General features: G+C 50.9%; 1 protein-coding gene across 3 annotated transcripts; it reads left to right on the top strand.

The window, feature by feature from the left end:
• The first annotated feature begins 1,879 nt into the window (after window positions 1-1,879).
• On the top strand, window positions 1,880-18,434 carry STRC (stereocilin). Of its 3 annotated transcripts, none has more exons than XM_033108551.1 (29): window positions 1,880-2,504; window positions 2,809-3,588; window positions 3,678-3,702; window positions 4,437-5,691; window positions 6,636-6,698; window positions 6,796-6,906; window positions 7,066-7,232; window positions 7,421-7,607; window positions 8,007-8,122; window positions 8,399-8,531; window positions 8,877-9,059; window positions 9,343-9,381; window positions 9,578-9,745; window positions 9,903-9,965; window positions 10,496-10,570; window positions 10,872-10,930; window positions 11,721-11,844; window positions 11,962-12,074; window positions 13,551-13,686; window positions 14,086-14,282; window positions 14,482-14,572; window positions 14,784-14,940; window positions 15,538-15,707; window positions 16,461-16,616; window positions 17,015-17,157; window positions 17,349-17,497; window positions 17,756-17,853; window positions 17,950-18,097; window positions 18,289-18,434. In XM_033108551.1, the coding sequence occupies exons 1-29, from the start codon at window positions 2,459-2,461 to the stop codon at window positions 18,375-18,377; spliced, it is 5,241 nt and encodes a 1,746-aa protein (XP_032964442.1). In that variant the 5' UTR covers window positions 1,880-2,458; the 3' UTR covers window positions 18,378-18,434. The 3 variants fall into 3 exon arrangements, with proteins under 3 accessions (XP_032964442.1, XP_032964441.1, XP_032964443.1); XM_033108550.1 differs by having other exon boundaries at window positions 1,881-2,504; window positions 10,445-10,570; XM_033108552.1 differs by lacking the exon at window positions 6,636-6,698 and having other exon boundaries at window positions 1,881-2,504; window positions 10,445-10,570.
• Window positions 18,435-18,507: the final 73 nt, after the last annotated feature.

Consider the following 18,507-nt stretch of genomic DNA (forward strand, 5'->3'; position numbering starts at 1 on the left):
CAATATATATTTTATAAAAAGCAAACTGAAAAGGGAGAAAAATAATTGTACTTTACAAAGGGAGGTATCTGTTCTTGTCAGACAGAGAGTGCCCGATGAGAGGTTTGGAGGGGGTGAGCATGTTTCAGACGTCTTACCTCCTCCCCTGGCTCCTCCCACGTGCCTTTATTAAAATCACCAGATCACAGAGCATTCCAATCATCCTACCCACATGATCCATTTCACTTTGGCAAGACACATGATTAATTTCTTTTTCTGGACCCCTCGTATTTCAGTTTGTTGGTTCTGTTTTTCTCTCTTCTCATTTGATCATCGTAGATTGGAACTTGTCTCACTCTTGCTAAGCCTTACCAAGCTATAAGTAGTCACCCTCTTATGCTGAATAGCCTGATATATTTGCTATAAACTCGAAGCACTTCATCCTCAGTTGGCATAGAGTCTGAATCCTTGGCAACAACAGGTTTGCTTAACCGACTTCTTGCTACATCATCAGGTGGACGGCTAAGAATTTCCCATCCAGGGTTGAGGGAGTCCTCGCTGTTCTTCTCTCTGCTAATTCCATGCTTGTTCTTAAGGTCTTTCACTCAAGACACTACTTCTTGGTAATAATTTTTTTTATTAATTAGGACTCTTTAGTTTCAAATAAAAGGATTTGTAAATTTATATTGAATTAGTCTATAATAGTAATAACATTTAGTGCGTGTTTATTTTGGATCAGTGCCTGGCATGATAGAGCTTACTCTTTGTTGAATGAATGCCAGCCACTATGCTAAGCACTTTAAATGCATTATCTAATATAATCCTCACAACACCCCTATACTAGATTTCTCCTTTCTGCAGCAAACAACACTGTGACACAGAAAGGGTTAGAAATGACCCAGGACACACAGCTAGTAGATATTGGAGTCAGGATTTTAATCCAGACCATCTCTCTCTCTCTCTTTTTTTTTTTGCTACTGTATTAAGAAAAAAGGAGAATTTATTATAAGAGTGTTTTCATAGAACCAAGGGTAGAAATTCAGGTGGACTGCAGGATAGGCTGGAAACAGGAACTAGAAAGCTGTTGGGAACCCAGGCCATAGTCTTCCTCTGATTATCCTCTCTACTTTTCAGACTCGATGTGTCTTTGATGGGCAAAGGGAAAATATTGGTAAAGCAATAGATCATTTCACTGGTCTCAAGTTTTGACTTGGAAAATGCCAGCACTGCCTTCAACTCCTTTTGTGGCCTGGGCCAGTGCATTTCATTTCTTTGGGAGTTAGTTTCCTCATTTATAAAAAAGTTTTTACTGGAGGATTCATCAGGTCCCTTCCAGCTCTAAAATTCTATGCTCCTAAGTGAACATTCTAGGGCAGAAGTGCATTAATAATGGATTTGAAGGTGTGGATTTTGGGGAATAGAACAGAGGAGTTCTATTCTAAGGAAAGGGGGACTGAATAATGGTTTGGGTGGAGCCTCAGTGTTGAATTACTGTTTAGAGCCGATATCAGGTAAAGACATTTAGGGATATAGAAATGGGGGATAGGAAGACTTCTTACCCTGACGAGACCAGGTGGTTTTGACCAGGAATTTCTCTGATCTGTAGGCAGTTTCCTCTCTCTCTCTCTCTCTCTCTCTCTCTCTCTCTCTCTCTCTCTTTCTCTCTGTCTCCTACCTCCCCCCACCAATGTGTGTATATAAGGGGGATAGCCCCCTTGCACAGTGGTTTAATCTGATTTATCTCTTTTCTCAGCCCAGAATTTTCTCTAGGATCACAGTAAGAGACCCAGCAGGCAAATCCAAATATTTGAGTGGTCTAATGAACAAGTTACAACTGACTGGGTCTGTTTCCTTACCCATAAGATGAGAGGTTTTGTCTATGTGATCTCTGAAGTCCTATCCAGCTCTTAAGATTTTGTGGTTTTAGGCACTATATCAAAAGCGGCTCACTTCTTCCTGAATGTTCCAGCCTTGGACCAGAACTTTATCTTCAATCCTCTTCTCCCTCTACACCTGGCTGCCTAATTTCTTTCTCCTCGGCCCTCTTTCTTCCTCGATTCCCTCACATCCTACCTGCTTTTTAGCTCCTTTGTACCCTCTTTGTTTTCTGATATTTTTCTGCAGAGCCCCCAGATTATACATTGGGTTCCAGTTCCCCGTCTCCACATCTGCCTACTCCTTTTGGCATCGTGGTTCCTAACTGAAGCTATCCCCTTGGGTTCCTCCAAGGGCCCCCTGGGATCCCCTATCATTTGTCCCTCTCACAGAAGCACACCTTTCTCCAAAGCCAAAGGATCAGGTATTCTAGTGGCTCAGGTGACAAACCTGCTGTCAGGTTACAGATATTGTTTCCTGAAAGACCACACTACAGTGTCAGTGGAGACTCAGGCTGCCTGCAGTGCCCTGCCCTTACCTGGCTATCCCATACAAGGTGAGAATAACCAGAATTCACCTCTAGTACCAGTGCTCACCTGGAAACATGGCTCTGAGCCTCTGGCCCCTACTGCTGCTGCTGTCCTGTGCAGGTGAGAACAGTGAGCAGGGCTGGGGATGCAGGGAATAGTTGCTAGAAAGAGATTTAAAACTGTGGAAACGGACTGGTTAGGTAAAAGATAGAGGGGGAAGGAGGAGGGGCAGAGACTGCAGCTAAGGGAGGAAATGAGAGTTCAGGAAGCAGGCCAAGACTTATTGCAGGCTGATGAAAGGGACTTGGCTCCCCATCCCCTTCACTTCATCTTTAGATCCAGGCCAGGACTGGGCTCCAGGGCAGGGGTGAGTTTGGGTGGTAGGTTCTTTCCCTTTAGTGACCTCCGGTTCCTCTCCTTACAGTGACTCTGGCCCCTGCAGGCTCCCTGGACCCTGGTCTCTCCCTTCTGAAGTCATTGCTCTCCACTCTGGACCAGGCTCCCCGGGGGTCCCTCAGCCGCTCACGGTTCTCTGCATTCCTGGCCAACATTTCTTCTAACTTTGAGCCTGGGAGAATGGGGGAGGGACCAGTGGGAGAGCCCCCACCACTCCAGCCCCCTGCCCTCCGGCTCCATGATTTCCTACTGACACTGAGAGGCAGCCCAGACTGGGAGCCAATGCTAGGGCTGCTCGGGGATGTGCTGGCACTGCTGGGACAGGAGCAGACCCCCCGCGACTTCCTGGGGCACCAGGCAGGTGTGCTGGGTGGACTCGCAGAGGTGCTGCTGGGAGCCTTAGTTCCCGGGGGACCCCCTAGCCCTACCCGGCCCCCATGCACCCGCGATGGTCCTCCCGACTGCGTCCTAGTGGCTGACTGGTTGCCTTCTCTGCTGCTGCTGTTAGAAGGCACACGCTGGCAGGCCTTGGTGCAGGTGCAGCCCAGTGTGGACCTCACCAACGTCACAGGCCTGGACGGGAGGGAGCCAGCCCCCCACCTTTTACAGGGTCTGTTGGCTTTGCTCACCCCCGTGGAGGAGCTGAGCTCTGAGGAGGCTCTTTGGGGAGGTCTGCTGCGCACAGTGGGGGCCCCCCTCTATGCTGCCTTCCAGGAGGGGCTGCTCCGTGTCACGGACTCCCTGCAGGATGAGGTCTTTTCCCTTCTGGGGCAACCAGAACCTGATGCCAATGGGCAGTGCCAGGGAGGTGAGTGCTGCCGGGGTCAGGGCTGGGCTATGGCAAGGCACCAAGGGGCAAGATTGGGGCAGTCCTCTGCTTTACTCTTTCCCTCCTAGGCAACCTACAGCAACTGCTCTTATGGTAAGTAACAGGAGAGGAGTTCTGGGGGATTGGGCCTGGGAAGTTGTTAGCTTCTAGACCGGAAGAGAAAACTGATGGGAGGAGTGTGGTTTGCAGTGTGACTGTGTGGGTTGGTGTCCCAGCTCTACTTCTTCCACAGCTAAGGTGACCTTGTGCAGCTCACAGTCTCATTCTATGCCTTAGTTTCCCCAATTGTGAATGGGTAATATTAGCTACTGCAGAGTTGTTGCAAGGGATTAAGTGAGTTGATACTGTATGTGTAAGCCACATAGAGCTGTGCCTGGTACATAGCGCTTAATACATGTTAGCTAATAAAGATAGGATGTGGAAAGAAAAGGCAGGACCGATTCCTCCACTACTTACTATTTCGGTACACCAGAGCCAGAGCACAGTTAGATATATTCAGTTGCTGGGCAGATTTCCTGATATAAGGCCTACTGAGGGCTGTGTTTAAACTAGCATGTGAAGAAAGGAGAAAGAAGGAAGCCAGGTAGATAGAAGGGACTCCAATTGGGCTGCTCCTAGGTTATTTTGTGCCTTGGCAGGGCAGACCTCGCTCCCTTTCCCACCATCCCAGCATTTAAACCAGTAACTCCTATAGTCCCAGGGACCTCACTTTTGGAAAAGCCTATGCTTGCCACCACCCCCTGCAGGGCTCTGGGCCAGGGTCAGATTCTTCAAATGGAGGAAATGTAAACTGACCAGATCCTGCCTGCTCCTCCCTCTGCACCCAGGGGCGTCCGTCACAACCTTTCCTGGGACGTCCAGGAGCTGGGCTTTCTGTCTGGATCACCCCCCCCACCCCCTGCCCTCCTCCACTGCCTGAGCACGGGTGTGCCTCTGCCCAGGACTTCCCAGCCCTCAGCCCACATCCGCCCTCGCCAACGGCGAGCCATCTCTGTGGAGGCCATCTGCGAGAACCACTCGGGCCCAGCACCACCCTACAGCATTTCCAACTTCTCCATTCACTTGCTCTGCCAGCTCACCAAGCCTGCCACCCCGCAGCCCCCGCCCAGCATCACTGCCATCTGCCAGACAGCTGTGTGGTATGCAGTCTCGTGGGCACCAGGTGCCCAGGGCTGGCTACAGGCCTGCCATGACCAATTTCCTGATCAGTTCCTGGAGGCAATCTGTAGCAACCTCTCCTTTTCAGCCCTGTCTGGCCCCAACCGCCGCCTGGTAAAGCGGCTCTGTGCTGGTCTGCTTCCACCCCCCACCAGCTGCCCTGACGGCCTGCCCCCTGTTCCTGTCACCCCGGAGATCTTCTGGGGCTGCTTCTTGGAGAATGAGACTTTGTGGGCTGAGCGGCTGTGTGGGGATGCGAATCTGCAGGCTGTGCCCCCCAGCAATCAGGCTTGGGTCCAGCATGTGTGCCAGGGCCCCACCCCAGATATCACTGCCTTCCCACCCTGCCACATTGGACCCTGTGGGGAACGCTGCCCAGATGGGGGCAATTTCCTGATGATGGTCTGTGCCAATGACACTCTGTATGAGGCCCTGGTGCCCTTTTGGCCCTGGCTAGCAGGCCAGTGCAGAATAAGTCGTGGGGGCAATGACACTTGCTTCCTAGACGGGCTGCTGGGCCCTCTTCTGCCCTCTCTGCCACCACTGGGACCATCCCCACTCTGCCTGGCTCCAGGCCCCTTCCTGCTTGGCATGCTATCCCAATTGCCACGCTGTCAGTCCTCTGTGCCGGTCCTTGCCCACCCCACACGCCTACACTATCTCCTTCGCCTGCTGACCTTCCTCCTGGGTCCAGGGGCCGGAGGGACAGAAGCCCAGGGGATGCTGGGCCAGGCCCTACTGCTCTCCAGTCTCCCAGACAACTGCTCCTTCTGGGATGCCTTCCGCCCAGAGGGCCGGCGCAGTTTGCTGCGGACAGTTGGGGAATACCTGGAACAGGAGGAGCAGCCGACCTCACTGGACTTTGAACTCAGTGACAGCTCCAGCTCTGGTATAGGCAAGATGGAGCTGCTGGCCTGCTTCAGCGTGAGTGATCTGCCAAGGTGAAAGCTCCTGGAACAGAGGGAGGGGCCTCCCGGGGAATTCTCCACTACTGAGCTGCAGTGGTTTAAACATATAGCTCTGGAGTCAGACAGCCTTGGGTTCACCTCTTAGTTCTGTGATCAACCTTGGACAAGTTTTTTAACCTCTCTGAGCAATGTTTTTCTCCTCCATAAATGGGGGAGAAGAATGGTGCTTATTACATGAGATAATTCATGCTGTACGCTTAGCACAGTGAATGATATGAAAGCGTGTGATAAATGTTATCTCATTATTCTTTCTGATTCTTTGACTCTCCCCCTCTCTGCTCTAGAAAGGAAAGGGATCAAGTTAGAAGGCTCTAATTCTATCCTTAGAGAGTGAGAACTGGAGGCTGGCAAAATATAGGAAGACAAGGCAGAAATGAGAAAAATTCAGGGGGAGTATGAAGCAGAAGACTTGGATTCTAGGTTCAACTATGCCACAAATTAGTGTGGTCTTGGGCAAGTAATTTAATTTAGCTTTTCTGAGCTTCAGTTTCTTTTCTGTAGTGTTGAAGGGGCTAGAATACGTAAACACCCTAATTCACTCATAGCCTGTTACGTGTAAGGCACTTTGCTGGGTTCTGTAGGGTATGTAAGATTCCTTACTTCATGTTAGCACCCATATTTCTCAAGCCCTGGGACCAGTGAAGTGGGGTTAGATAGGCTTGTAGTAATTTGCTTTTGATCCACAAGCATTTATTGAGCCAACTATGGACCTGGCTTGGAAGAGGATGTGGAAGTTAGAGACATGGTCCCTGCCTAGAGAAGTTTAATATTTGAGGAGAAACACATACTAGCTTCAGGTGAAGAACAAGCATCCTAGCAAGCGGAGTGGGAGTGCCTGAGGAAGCTACAGGAGGGACAGAGAAGACAGCTCTCTTGATATCTTTCCTGTCTCCCCACCAGCCTGTGCTGTGGGATCTGCTCCAGAGGGAGAAGAGTGTTTGGGTCTTGCAGATTCTAATGCAGGTAACAGATGGAGGAGCACAGGGGTAGACTGGGTAACATCTGTGGCCCGAGGTCATTGCCCAGTGAGGCCATACCCACCATGACTTCTTATTCCCAGGCATACCTGCACATGCCCCCAGAAAATCTCCAGCAACTGGTGCTTTCAGCAGAGAGGGAGGCCGCTCAGGGCTTCCTGACGCTCATGCACCGTTCCTGGGCTCAGCTGCAGGTGGGCATAGAGGGGGAGGGGAACAGGGTGGAGGGCGAAATCTAGGAATCAAGAGTACCTGGAACGTGGTGTACAGAACCTGCCCCCGTGGAAGGAGGAACTCAAGAAAGATCAAAGATACTGAGCATCTCCCAAGTGCCCACTCCTGTGCCCCGACAGGTACCACCATCTGAGGAGCAGGCCTTGGGTCGCCTGACAGCCTTGCTGCTCCAACGTTACCCACGCCTCACCTCCCAGCTCTTCATTGACTTGTCACCACTCATCCCCTTCTTGGCTGTCTCTGATCTGATGCGCTTCCCACCATCCCTCTTGGCCAACGACAGCGTGTAAGGACCTCACAACACTCCTCCTGATCTGTCAAGGTCAGGTCAACCCCACTTGCCTAGAACACCTCCTTCCAGACTTCCTCTCTATTGAAAGGAAGGAGAATCTCCTATCCATGACAATGGGGCTGCAGAGAACTAGGGGACAATTTGGAACAGGGCTGAGGGTTAAGACTCATTACTCTTTCCAGCCTGGCTGCTATCCGGGATTACAGCCCAGAAATGAGGCCTGAACAGAAAGAGGCTCTGGCAAGGCGACTGCTGGCCCCTGAGCTGTTCGGAGAAGTGCCTGCCTGGCCCCAGGAGCTGCTGTGGGCAGTGCTGCCTCTGCTCCCTCACCTTCCTCTAGAGAACTTTCTGCAGCTCAGTCCTCACCAGGTATGAGAACCATCTTCTTTTCTTTTTCTTTTTTTTTAATTTTTATTCGGGACTATTGGGGAACAGTGTGTTTTTCCAGGACCCACCAGCTCCATGTCGTCATTATTTTCAATCTAGTTGTGGGGAGCGCAGCTCAGCTCCAAGTCAAGTCGTTGTTTTCACTTTAGTTGTGGAGGGCACAGCTCACTGGCCCATGTGGGAATTGAACCGGTGACCTTGGTGTTATGAGCGCTGTGCTCCAACCCCTGAGCCAACCGGCCGCCCCGAGAACCATCTTCTTTACTTGACTAGGCCATCTTCTATTGGTGGGATGGGAGTAGGAGGCATGTCTCCTAGTGAGCCTTTCCCCACAAGTGTCCAACAGTGACCCCCAACACAAGCTCACTCTCCCCATCTCAGATCCAGGCCCTGGAGGATAGCTGGCCAGCAGCAGGTCTTGGGCCAGGACACGCCCGGCATGTGCTGCGCAGCCTGGTGAACCAGAGTGTCCAAGATGGAGAGGAACAGGTCCGCAGGTGAGTGGTTGTGGGATCAGTGGTCAAGGCCGGAGTGGGAGAGAAGCAGGTCCAGCTGCCATGGTGGTTTGGGTCCTAGGAAGGAAGGGCCAAGAAAGTAGGCAGTGGTCCCAGGCAGTGCAGGGCTCCAGGACAGGGCCCTAGCTATGACACACTCCTAGTTTGATGGCGTTTCCTAGTTTATTGGTCAGAGTGCCTACTCCATGTGCCCACATGGTCCCTGCCTTAGTACCAGTCTCAGGGACCACATGAAGGCCAGCTTCGTGCCCTCCTCAGGCTGGGGCCCCTCGCCTGTTTCCTGACCCCTGAGGAGCTGCAGAGCCTGGTACCGTTGAATGATCCGATGGGGCCAGTAGAACGGGGGCTGCTGGAATGTGCGGCCAACGGGACCCTCAGCCCACAAGGACGGGTGAGCCCCTTGGCAGACTCTAGGATTTCTCCAGGTCTGTGTGGAGGACTTGCCCAGTCATTTCAACCAAGGTTGAACACAGTGGTGGCATCCCTCCCCCACTTCTGCCACCTCCATTCCTACTCCATGGCCGTTCTTATCTGTTACCACCTCTTCCTGACCCTGCCCCATCTGCTCAATGACACTCCAAACATCCCCTTTGACATCTTGAACCCAATCTGCTCCTATTCCATCTTTAGTTTCAAGCCCTAATCCAAGCCTTGGGAAATCCAGATGTGGGATTAGAGAGGAGATTTAAGGTTCACCTGTCTTTTCTCTTCGGTCCCAAACCTTCTTTGGTTACAGGTGGCATATGAACTTCTGGGGGTGTTGCGCTCATCTGGAGGAACTGTGATGAGCCCCCGGGAGCTGCGGGTCTGGGCCCCTCTCTTCCCTCAGCTGGGCCTCCGCTTCCTACAGGAGTTGTCAGAGCCCCAGCTTAGAGCCATGCTTCCTGCCTTGCAGGGAACCAGTGTCACACCTGCCCAGGTGGGTCTATCTCACTTCCTGGCATCCACCCTCTACCCTCTGGAATCCCAGTCAAGAGGAATACATTCAGGGATACTGGCAGCCTCCCTGAAGCCTCCTATTTCTCTGTTCCGAGGAGGACTCCCTCATCCCCCTTCCTCAGATCAAAGAGTCAGCAGCCAGTCTGGTCACTGTGGGCAGTAGAGAGGGAGTTGGAAGTTTTGGAGGGCAGGTCATAGGACCCTGCTTGGTATCTGGCTGCAGGGACCCAAGAGCTGTTGTTTCCTATCCCATCCCACTTTAGGCTGTTCTGCTGCTTAGACGGCTTCTCCCAAGGCACGAAGTAAGTAGCAGCAACTTCTCAACATCCCCCAGAGGTCTTTGTGCCCTTCCCCAGGTTCCCACATCAGCCCCTTCCTCCCTCTCTCATCTCCCCTCATACCTGCTGCCTGGCTGCAATGTGATTGTTGACTTCCTCACCGCCCCCAGTTCCCCCTCCACCCCTCTTCTTCAGATCGCTTGTCTCTCTTGCTCCCCAGCTGTCCTTGGAGGAGCTTTGCTCCTTGCACCCTCTGTTGCCAGGCCTCAGCTCCCAGACACTCCAGGCCATCCCTAGGCGAGTTCTGGTTGGGGCCTGTTCCTGCCTGGCCCCTGAACTGTCACGCCTCTCAGCCTGCCAGACTGCAGCACTGCTGCAGACCTTTCGGGTATGAGGGTAGCGGGGAGGATGAGACAATCAGGGGTGTGGGCTCTGGTGGGGAGGAGGGCATCTTCCCTGTGGCCAGGAAAGGCCTCCCATACTTCCCCAGTTCCTTACACACACCCAGTAACACACAGACACACATACTACCCATTCTCATGCAGGTGAAAGATGGAGTTAAAAGTATGGGTACCAGTGCCGGTGCAGCTGTGTGTATCCCTGGTCAGGTATGTGTGGGGCCTCCCGACTAAGCTCCTCTCCATGTTCCAGAGCAGCTTCACATGGCTGGTGCTGCTTCACACACTCCCCAGGCGGTGGCCCTGAGAGTGCAGGTTAGCTCGGTGCCCACCAAGTAGCAGCTCTGCCCGGGGCCAGGTGTAGGACAGCAGGACCACACTCTCCTACAATGTCAAAGTCAGAAGGGTCTGAGTCTTCCAGGCCGACCACCCCACCTTCAGATAAAGATACCAAGGCTCAGAGAGGCTAAGGCACTTTGGTTCATCAGGTGCCTAAATAGCAGCAACACTTGACCACAATCACTTTCAGCATGAGGGCTCTCAGCTGTGCATGGCTACAGTGGCACATGCCCTTCCACCCTAATCCTCGCTTTGGTTCTTCCTGCCCCCATGGTTCCCCTTCTTCTCTGAGGGCTGAGTCCAGACCCTCTCACCTGTTACTACACTGCTGCACCCATCCCCACTGGCAGCCTGTCCCCACCACCTGGCCAGAATGCCTGCTTCCCCTGCTCCCACTAAAGTTGCTACAACTGGACTCTGCGGCTCTTCTGGCTGACCGAAGGCGCTACCGGGACCTGCCCTGGTCTGAGCAGCAGGTAATTTTCCCCCACTTAACCCACAACTCCCCTCTCTCAATCTGCAACATCTCCTTGCCCATGAGGCCCTAGATCTGGTACCTTATTACTATGGTAGTATCCCTTACAATATGACTTGCTTTGCTCTTCCCTCTCTGTCCTCCCTATTCCTTCATGTCTCACTCTCTGAGAGAGGAGTGGGCATTTGGGAGCGTAGGAGGCTGGTGGGGCCCACAAGGTCAGACTAGGACTGGGCCAGGGCATCTGAAGTCCTTGGGCAACATCTTTGCTGGGAAGCGGTTCCTCTTTCTTTCTCTTGTAGGCACAGTTTCTCTGGAAGAAGATGCAGGTGCCCAGCAACCTGACCCTCAGGAATCTGCAGTGAGTAACTTGTGTTGAGCAGTGAGTTTAATTCAACCAACATTTTTTGAATGCTTAGCATGTGTCAGGCACCATGTGATGTGCACTGGGGGATTTGGGGATGAATGATGCATGGTCCCAACCTGTGGGAGTTCTCCTGGCTCCTCCTCACCTCACCCCCTGCCTTTCCACAGTACCACGCCTATCCGGCTAGACCTAAGGGTTCAGAAGACCTGGGTTCAGGTGCCAGCCCTGTTACTTATTTGTGATCTTGAGCAAATAATTTAACGTTTCTAAGCTTCAGGGTTTTCTTCTGTAAAATGAGAATTAAAATGGTACCCTTCATAGGTAGTTGTGAAGATTAAATGAGGTGAGGCATATAAGGTACTTAACACAGTGCCTGGCGCAGTGTAAGCTCCCAATAGATATTTGCTGTTATTAGTTTAATCCAAAGAGACTTCAGAGCCACTGGCCAAGCAGGAATAAACAGAAATAATTATTACCTTACCTACACCCATAGTAAAAGAATCATGGGCTTCAGCATCTGAAGACATGGCTCAGTCTCACTCTACCACATGTCTCGGAGAATGATGTTAAAAACGTCACTAGACCTCTGTCAATCTTAATTTTCTTCTCTGATAAATAGTGATGACGTTGTGGGGAGCCAATGAGACTATCTATGGAAAAACATTTTCCAGACTGTAAATTACCATAAATGAACACCTGTGTGTGTGTCACGAATGTTGGTATCAAGGGGAAGACAGGCTGTAGCCTGTGTTGAATGAGCCTCTACCCGCTCACACACCCACAGGGCTCTGGGCACCCTGGCAGGGGGCATGTCTTGTAAGTTTCTGCAGCAGATCAACTCAATGGCAGACTTCCTGGAAGTAATGCACATGATCTATCAACTGCCCACGGGGGTTCGAGGGAGCCTGGTGAGTGGGGTGCTTGGGCATTAATGGGAGGGAGCAGGGAGGCATGGGCCCTGGGTACGGAAGCCAGCTGCCATGCTCAGCTCTGTCTTGCTCCTGCTTCCCCACCCTGTCCCGCAGAGGGCCTGTATCTGGGCGGAGCTACAGCGGAGAATGACAATGCCAGAGCCAGAGCTGGCCACCCTGGGGCCAGAACTGAGTGGGCTAGACACCAAGCTACTCCTGGACTTACCGTAAGTGCTATAAATGGGGAGACTGGCTCCTTAGAAAACTCAGCCTGGAGTAGAAGATCTGCCCTTGGAAAATGCCCTAGAGGTGGTGGTTGTCTGTCTGGTGATTCCTTGTCATCAGTTATAGCCAGAAGCAAAGAGTCTATTCAAAATTGCTCTGTGTACAGGCTGGCTCCCAGAATATGGCCCTAGCATGGAATAGCTGAGGGTGACAACACTCTGATGTGGCCTGCCAAGCAATCTGAAAATAACCTAGGCCACATTAATAGAGGCAGAGTATCTGAAATGAGGGAAGCAATGGTCCAATGTTACCTCAGAGGATTATAGTCTGCTTAGGGCACTGAGTTCTCAGTGTGTTCAGAGGAGTAAGTAAAGAGAAAATGTATGAAAAATGTGATAAATGCCTTCAAATACCCCAGGGGCTATCAAATGGAAAGTAGATTGGCATGTTTCTGAATGGCCCCATCGGCCATGACGAGGACCAATGAATGAAAAGCAGATTTTGCCCAAATGTAAGGGAAATTGAGGTAGTGAGTTCCCAGTCATTGGAGCTATTCAAGGCTAGTCTGACTGGCCCATGGCAGGAATATTATAGAGCAGATTCAAGTAAGGGTTGAGGAGAAAGGAGATAAACCTACGGCTCCTCCCAACTCAGAGGAGCCGTCAGCACTGTGAGTCAGAGGAGGAAAAGGTTCACATTAGTCTTCTTGGGGATGAGGTGGTGGTAAAAGCAGTTGAACTTGTCCTTATATTTTTACAGTCCTTTCCACATGTTTTGGCTCTTGTAGTACTTGGTGGCCCAGTTCCAGAACTGGCAACCCTAGACAGAGTACAGAATGTCACCTCTGATTTCTGGGAAAAAGTATTTTTTTAATGCTATTCAAATCTGTTTAAATACGTGGGTTCTTTGAGATAATTTAGAATCCCAAGGGCCTGGATGCGGTGAATGGTCCCAGACCATAAGTTGGAAGATCCAAGTTCCTCATTGTGAGAGAGGATATGAAAAATACCTATTTTACCCCCAGGTTTTGTCAAAAGGATCAAATGAGATAACACCTAAAAGAACTTTGTAAACTATATAGCATTATACAAATGAGAGGGAACCCCCTCATAACAAGTAGAAGAAAGCAGGAATTGGGAGTAAGACCCCACTATTTGGTTTCTGTGAACCTCAGTTTTTTTAAATACATAAAATGGGGAAAACTTTTAATGATACTTAATATTTTTGGCTTTTGATTCAATTAGATGTGGTAGGATTGTTTGTCATTTCTTTTCAGGAAGACTACAAATATGTCACTCCCTTTGTTCTCTCCCTTCAAGCACCATAGTGGGAATTGGATCTGAGGCTGTTTAATATCAGTTCCTGTCAGGGCCACCAGGTTTGATCTGGTGTTGCTGCTTGTTTGGAGAATGTGGCATTCTGTGGTTCCTTCTCAACTTGGCTCAGTTCTGAGTGTCCCTGTTGTCAAATTGCTATAGGGTCCGGTTGATGGACAGACTGTCCAATGAATCCATTATGTTGGTGGTGGAGCTGGTAAGAGCTGCTCCAGAGCAACTGCTGGCACTGACCCCACTCCACCGGGCAGCCCTGGCAGAGAAGGCACTACAAAACTTGGTAAGAGTACACCCTACCAGATTCAGAGCTGATGCCTCAGCAATTCTTACCTCTCAGAAAATATTCTCTGTCTTCTAGGCCCAACTCCACACTTCTGCTACCACGCAGGTTCCCATCTACAAGGCCCGAGCCCTTAGATCCACCTCTTGATAACTTGCTTCACGTTTCTTTTCCACATCCCTTGGAGTCCAGGAAATCCCTTGGCGTCCTCCTCCCAGTTTTTCTGCCCGCTCCGATGTGGGCTCATTGTTTAAGAAAGTGAACAATGGCAGTGAACATTGTAGGGTCTTGAGTTGAGAGCTGAAGGGAGGGAAGGTCAAAGGTCTTGGTGTCTTGATGCAAGAATCTGGTCGTCTGAGTCAGAGGAGCATTGTCCCAAGGCCCGATGCCCCTTTCCAGGCTCCAAAGGAGACAACAGTCTCAAGGGAAGTGCTGGAGACTTTGGGCCCCTTGGTTGGATTCCTGGGGATGGAGAGCACACGACGGATCCCCCTGCAGATCCTGCTGGCTCACCTCAGTCAGCTGCAGGGCTTCTGCCTAGGAGAGCCCTTTGCCACCGAGCTTGGATGGCTGCTGTTACAGGAGCCTATTCTTGGGTATGGATCTTTCAGAACTTCAGATTCTAACTCATCCTACACCAAACCTCTCAACCACCATTATCAGGGGCAGCCTATGCAATATGCTTGCGGTCCCTTGGAGCCCTGAGTCCGCCAAATTCCAGCATGTTCTCTTTTCCTCTTCCTTTTCCCTACAGTTCCCTCAGCATCCCCGTCCCTGATCTTTTCTGTCCTCCAGGAAACCAGAGCTGTGGAGCCAGGACGAAGTAGAGCAAGCTGGACGCTTAGTGTTCACTCTGTCTACTGAGGCGATTTCCTTGATCCCCAGGGTGAGGTGAAGGAACAAAGGAGGGAGTGGGAACAGAGAGGGACTGGGGAGCTGATTCTGGGGAGCAAAGATCCAGAAGGTTGAGGGCAAAGGATGTGAAGCCTGAATCTGGAGGAGACTGCTAAAAAGAGACAGGACTTTGGAATTAGAGCTGCAGCAGCTGCCTCTGACCTGCCCAGGTCTCCCCACCCACCCTCTACCTTCTCACATAGGAGGCCTTGGGCCCAGAGACCTTGGAGCGCCTCCTAGAAAAGCAGCAGAGCTGGGAACAGAGCAGAGCTGGGCAGCTGTGTGGGGGACCACAGCTCTCTTCCAAGAAAGCAGCTCTAGTAGCTGGGGTTGTGCAGCCTACGGTGGACTATCTTCCAGGTGAAACTACCCATATTCTCATACCTCTAGCCAGGTGAATAGGAAAAAGTACCCAACAATGCAGTCAGAAGTTGGGGCTGTAGGTGTGCTGTGCCCTTTGAGCAGATTTGTACACCTTCTGCTCTCTGGGCTTAGGCTTCCTAATCTATAAAGTTCAGGGGTTAAAAGGATGATCTTCAATGTCTCTTCTAGTTCTAGGACTTTAAAACTCGGGGAATTTATAACCCATTACAGTTTTAGCTCATGATCCCCTTTTCCGGCTCTCTTAGCCCTGTGAACTGACTCCCAGCTGACTTCTCTGCTGGGAAGATACTTAGGATGCAGAAAGGAGATTCTGTGGGTCTAGGGACTTGGGTTCTAACCTAGATCTGCCATTAAATCCCTGGGCAACCCCTCGATTTTCCATCTATACAGTGTGCAGCTGGTCCTCTCCAGTCACTTGTCCTAATATCCTTTGAGTCCTATAAATCTCTCACTATAGTAATCCCTTGACCCATACTGCCCACACTGGCCTGTCCTCCAAAGATTCCATCTATCAGTATCTCTAAGGGCATACTTTAATTCTACACTGACTCCAACCCTGCCATTCCCCTTCAGAACCTGTGCCAAATTGTGCAGATATACGGGGGACGTTCCCAGCAGCCTGGTCTGCAACCCAGATTGCAGAGATGGAGCTCTCAGACTTTGAGGACTGCCTGGCGTTATTTGCAGGAGACTCGGGACTTGGGCCTGAGGAACTACGGGCAGCGATGGGCAAGGCGAAACAGGTTAGGCCAGTGGGGGACGGAGGTGGAAAAAAATGAGGAAGCTGGTTGGGTGTGGTGTAGGACACAAGTGAATAGATAGTTGGGTGAGACGTGGGGAAAATAGGAGATACAAGAATTAGAGGGTTTGGGGCGGCCGGTTAGCTCGGTTAGAGCTCAAAGCTCTTGAAAACAAGATTGCTGGTTCGATTCCTGCACGGGATGGTAGGCTGTGCCCTCCCCGCTACCCCCCACCACACACCACAACTAGATTGAAAACTGCAACCGGACTTGGAGCTGAGCTGTGCCCTCCACAACTAGATTGAAGGACAACAACTTGACTTGAAGCTGATGGGTCCTGGAAAAAACACAGTTACCCAATTAAGAAAAAAAAAAGAATTAGAGGGTTTGGTACATACCATATACAACGGAATACTCAGCCATAAAAAAGAATGAAATCTTGCCATTTGTAACAACATGGATGGAACTAGAGGGTATTGTGCTAAGTGAAATAAGTTAGATAGAGAAAGACAAATACCATATAGACTAGAGTCGGCTATTTTTTCTTACTGAGACTCCAGAATCTGTCAATAACACCTTACTCAGAGGAACCTTAATGTAATCCTCTCATTTTACAGTTGAGGAAACTAAGACCCAGAGAAGGCATATGATTTGCCTAGAGTCACACAGCTAAGGTCAGAGGCGAGACTAAGACCCATCATTCTCACTCCTAGTCCAGTGCTTTTTCCATTCACATTGTTCCTCTCTTTCTCCTAGCTGTGGGGTCCCCCCCGGGGATTCCGTCCTGAACAGATCCTGCAGCTGGGTCGGCTCTTAATAGGCTTAGGAGAGCGGGAACTACAGGAGCTGATCCTGGTAGACTGGGGAGTGCTGAGCACCCTGGGGCAGATAGATGGCTGGAGCTCCATCCAGGTAACACCCTCTCTCCTCCCTAGCACCTTCCAAACATCCATCACACAGATCCAGGCCTCTAGGTTAGCTAAAATCCAAGGAATTTTTTCCTGTGACTGCCTGGTCATTCTTAGTATCTTTTCTTAATACCCCACACTAATGGCCTTGGGAACTCTGTATTTACTCACTTTAAGGCCCTAGAGACATAATACTCTCTCCTGCCTCTTCTCCCTGAGGCCTCCTCTTCTTTTGTCCTTTTGTTTTTAGGATTCTCAACCTTCCTCATGGCTGTTGGATCTTCAGGTCTCAATCATAAGACTATAAACCAGTAGCACTTATGTCACTTTCCTAATCACTTCCCCATCTATTAATTCCCCATGATTCCTCTCCTTATCCTGTGCCCTCCCTGCTCCCCCCAGCTCCGGGTTGTGGTCTCCAGTTTCCTGCGGCAGAGTGGCCGGCACATGAGCCACCTGGATTTCCTTCACCTGACTGCACTGGGTTACACGCTCTGTGGACTGCGGCCAGAGGAGCTACAGCATATCAGCAGTTGGGAGTTTAGGTCACATGGGAAGGGGGGCTGTGGGTGGTGGTACTGAGGTAAAGGTGCGCTCACTGGGGAGGGAAGGATCATGAAGGAGTGGTCCCATGGAGAAAGGGACCTCACCTGAAGCCATCTCCACCCCCATCTCCTGACCGTGGCCCCGATCACCATGGCTGAATCCTTCTCCCTTCCTTCTCACTCTCCCATAGCCAAGCAGCTCTCTTCCTGGGCAACCTGCATCTCCAGTGCTCAGAGGAACAACTGGAGGTTCTGGCCCAACTCCTCGTCCTACCTGGTGGTTTTGGTCCAGTCAGTAACTGGGGGCCTGAGATCTTCACTGAAATTGGTACAATAGCAGGTAGGGAGGCTGGGCCACTGCTGGTGCTCGTTGTCAGGTGTTATTTTTCCATACCATGGGTGGACTGGGTAGAAGCCTGCTCTGGAATTCTCCGAGTGGGAGTCTGGGAGGGCATTTAGGTAACAGGCTGGAGATGTGTTGGGGAAGACTTATGGTAGGGTACTTTTGGAGTGGTTAGGGAAGGTGTATAGATTTGAAGAGAATGGAAAAGGCCAGTCTAAGACAATGTTTAGATGCCCACTCCACTTGCTTCAACAGCTGGGATCCCAGACCTGGCTCTTTCAGCACTGCTGGCGGAACAGATCCAGGGCCTTACTCCTCTTGCCATTTCTGTCATCCCTGCTCCGAAATTTGCCGTAAGTACTGATGGACTGGGGTCTGGAGTGACCACAAGAGAGCCAGAGCTCAATAGGGGCTACACTAGATATATCGATGCCTGTTCCCACCCCCAGGTGGTGTTCAGTCCCACCCAGCTGTCTAGTCTCACCAGTGTTCAGGCTGTGGCTGTCACTCCTGAGCAAATGGCCTTTCTGAGTCCTGAGCAGCGACGAGCAGTTGCATGGGCCCAGCATGAGGGGATGGAGAGCCCAGAACAGCAGGGTGAGTTCCCAGCTGCACAGCTTGACCCTCCATCTCCTGACCCGGAATCTGACCCCTAACTTGGTGCTATCTGGCTCATAGAACCCACCTAGAGAGATCTCTGAAGGGGGTATACAGGCAGATAGTTTCCAAGTGTCAATAGCTTCTGGGGAACATAGTTGTGATATTCCTTCCATTCTGTCTCATTATAGATCGAAGCACAGCCTGGGGCCTCCAGAACTGGTCACGACCTTCCTGGGCCCTGGTATTAACCATCTGCTTCCTTGGCAACCTGCTATGAGCCTGTGTCTACAGTTACAGAGAGACTGTTGGGAAAGAAATCTTAAGTCATAGTAAATAAAGTGCAAATGGAAGTATATTCTAATTATTCTCAGGAAGCTGAGAAATATGGGGAAAATGCTAATGCTTTC

The sequence above is a fragment of the Rhinolophus ferrumequinum genome, chromosome 6, assembly GCF_004115265.2.
Source record: "Rhinolophus ferrumequinum isolate MPI-CBG mRhiFer1 chromosome 6, mRhiFer1_v1.p, whole genome shotgun sequence".
Classification (NCBI taxonomy): domain Eukaryota; kingdom Metazoa; phylum Chordata; class Mammalia; order Chiroptera; family Rhinolophidae; genus Rhinolophus; species Rhinolophus ferrumequinum.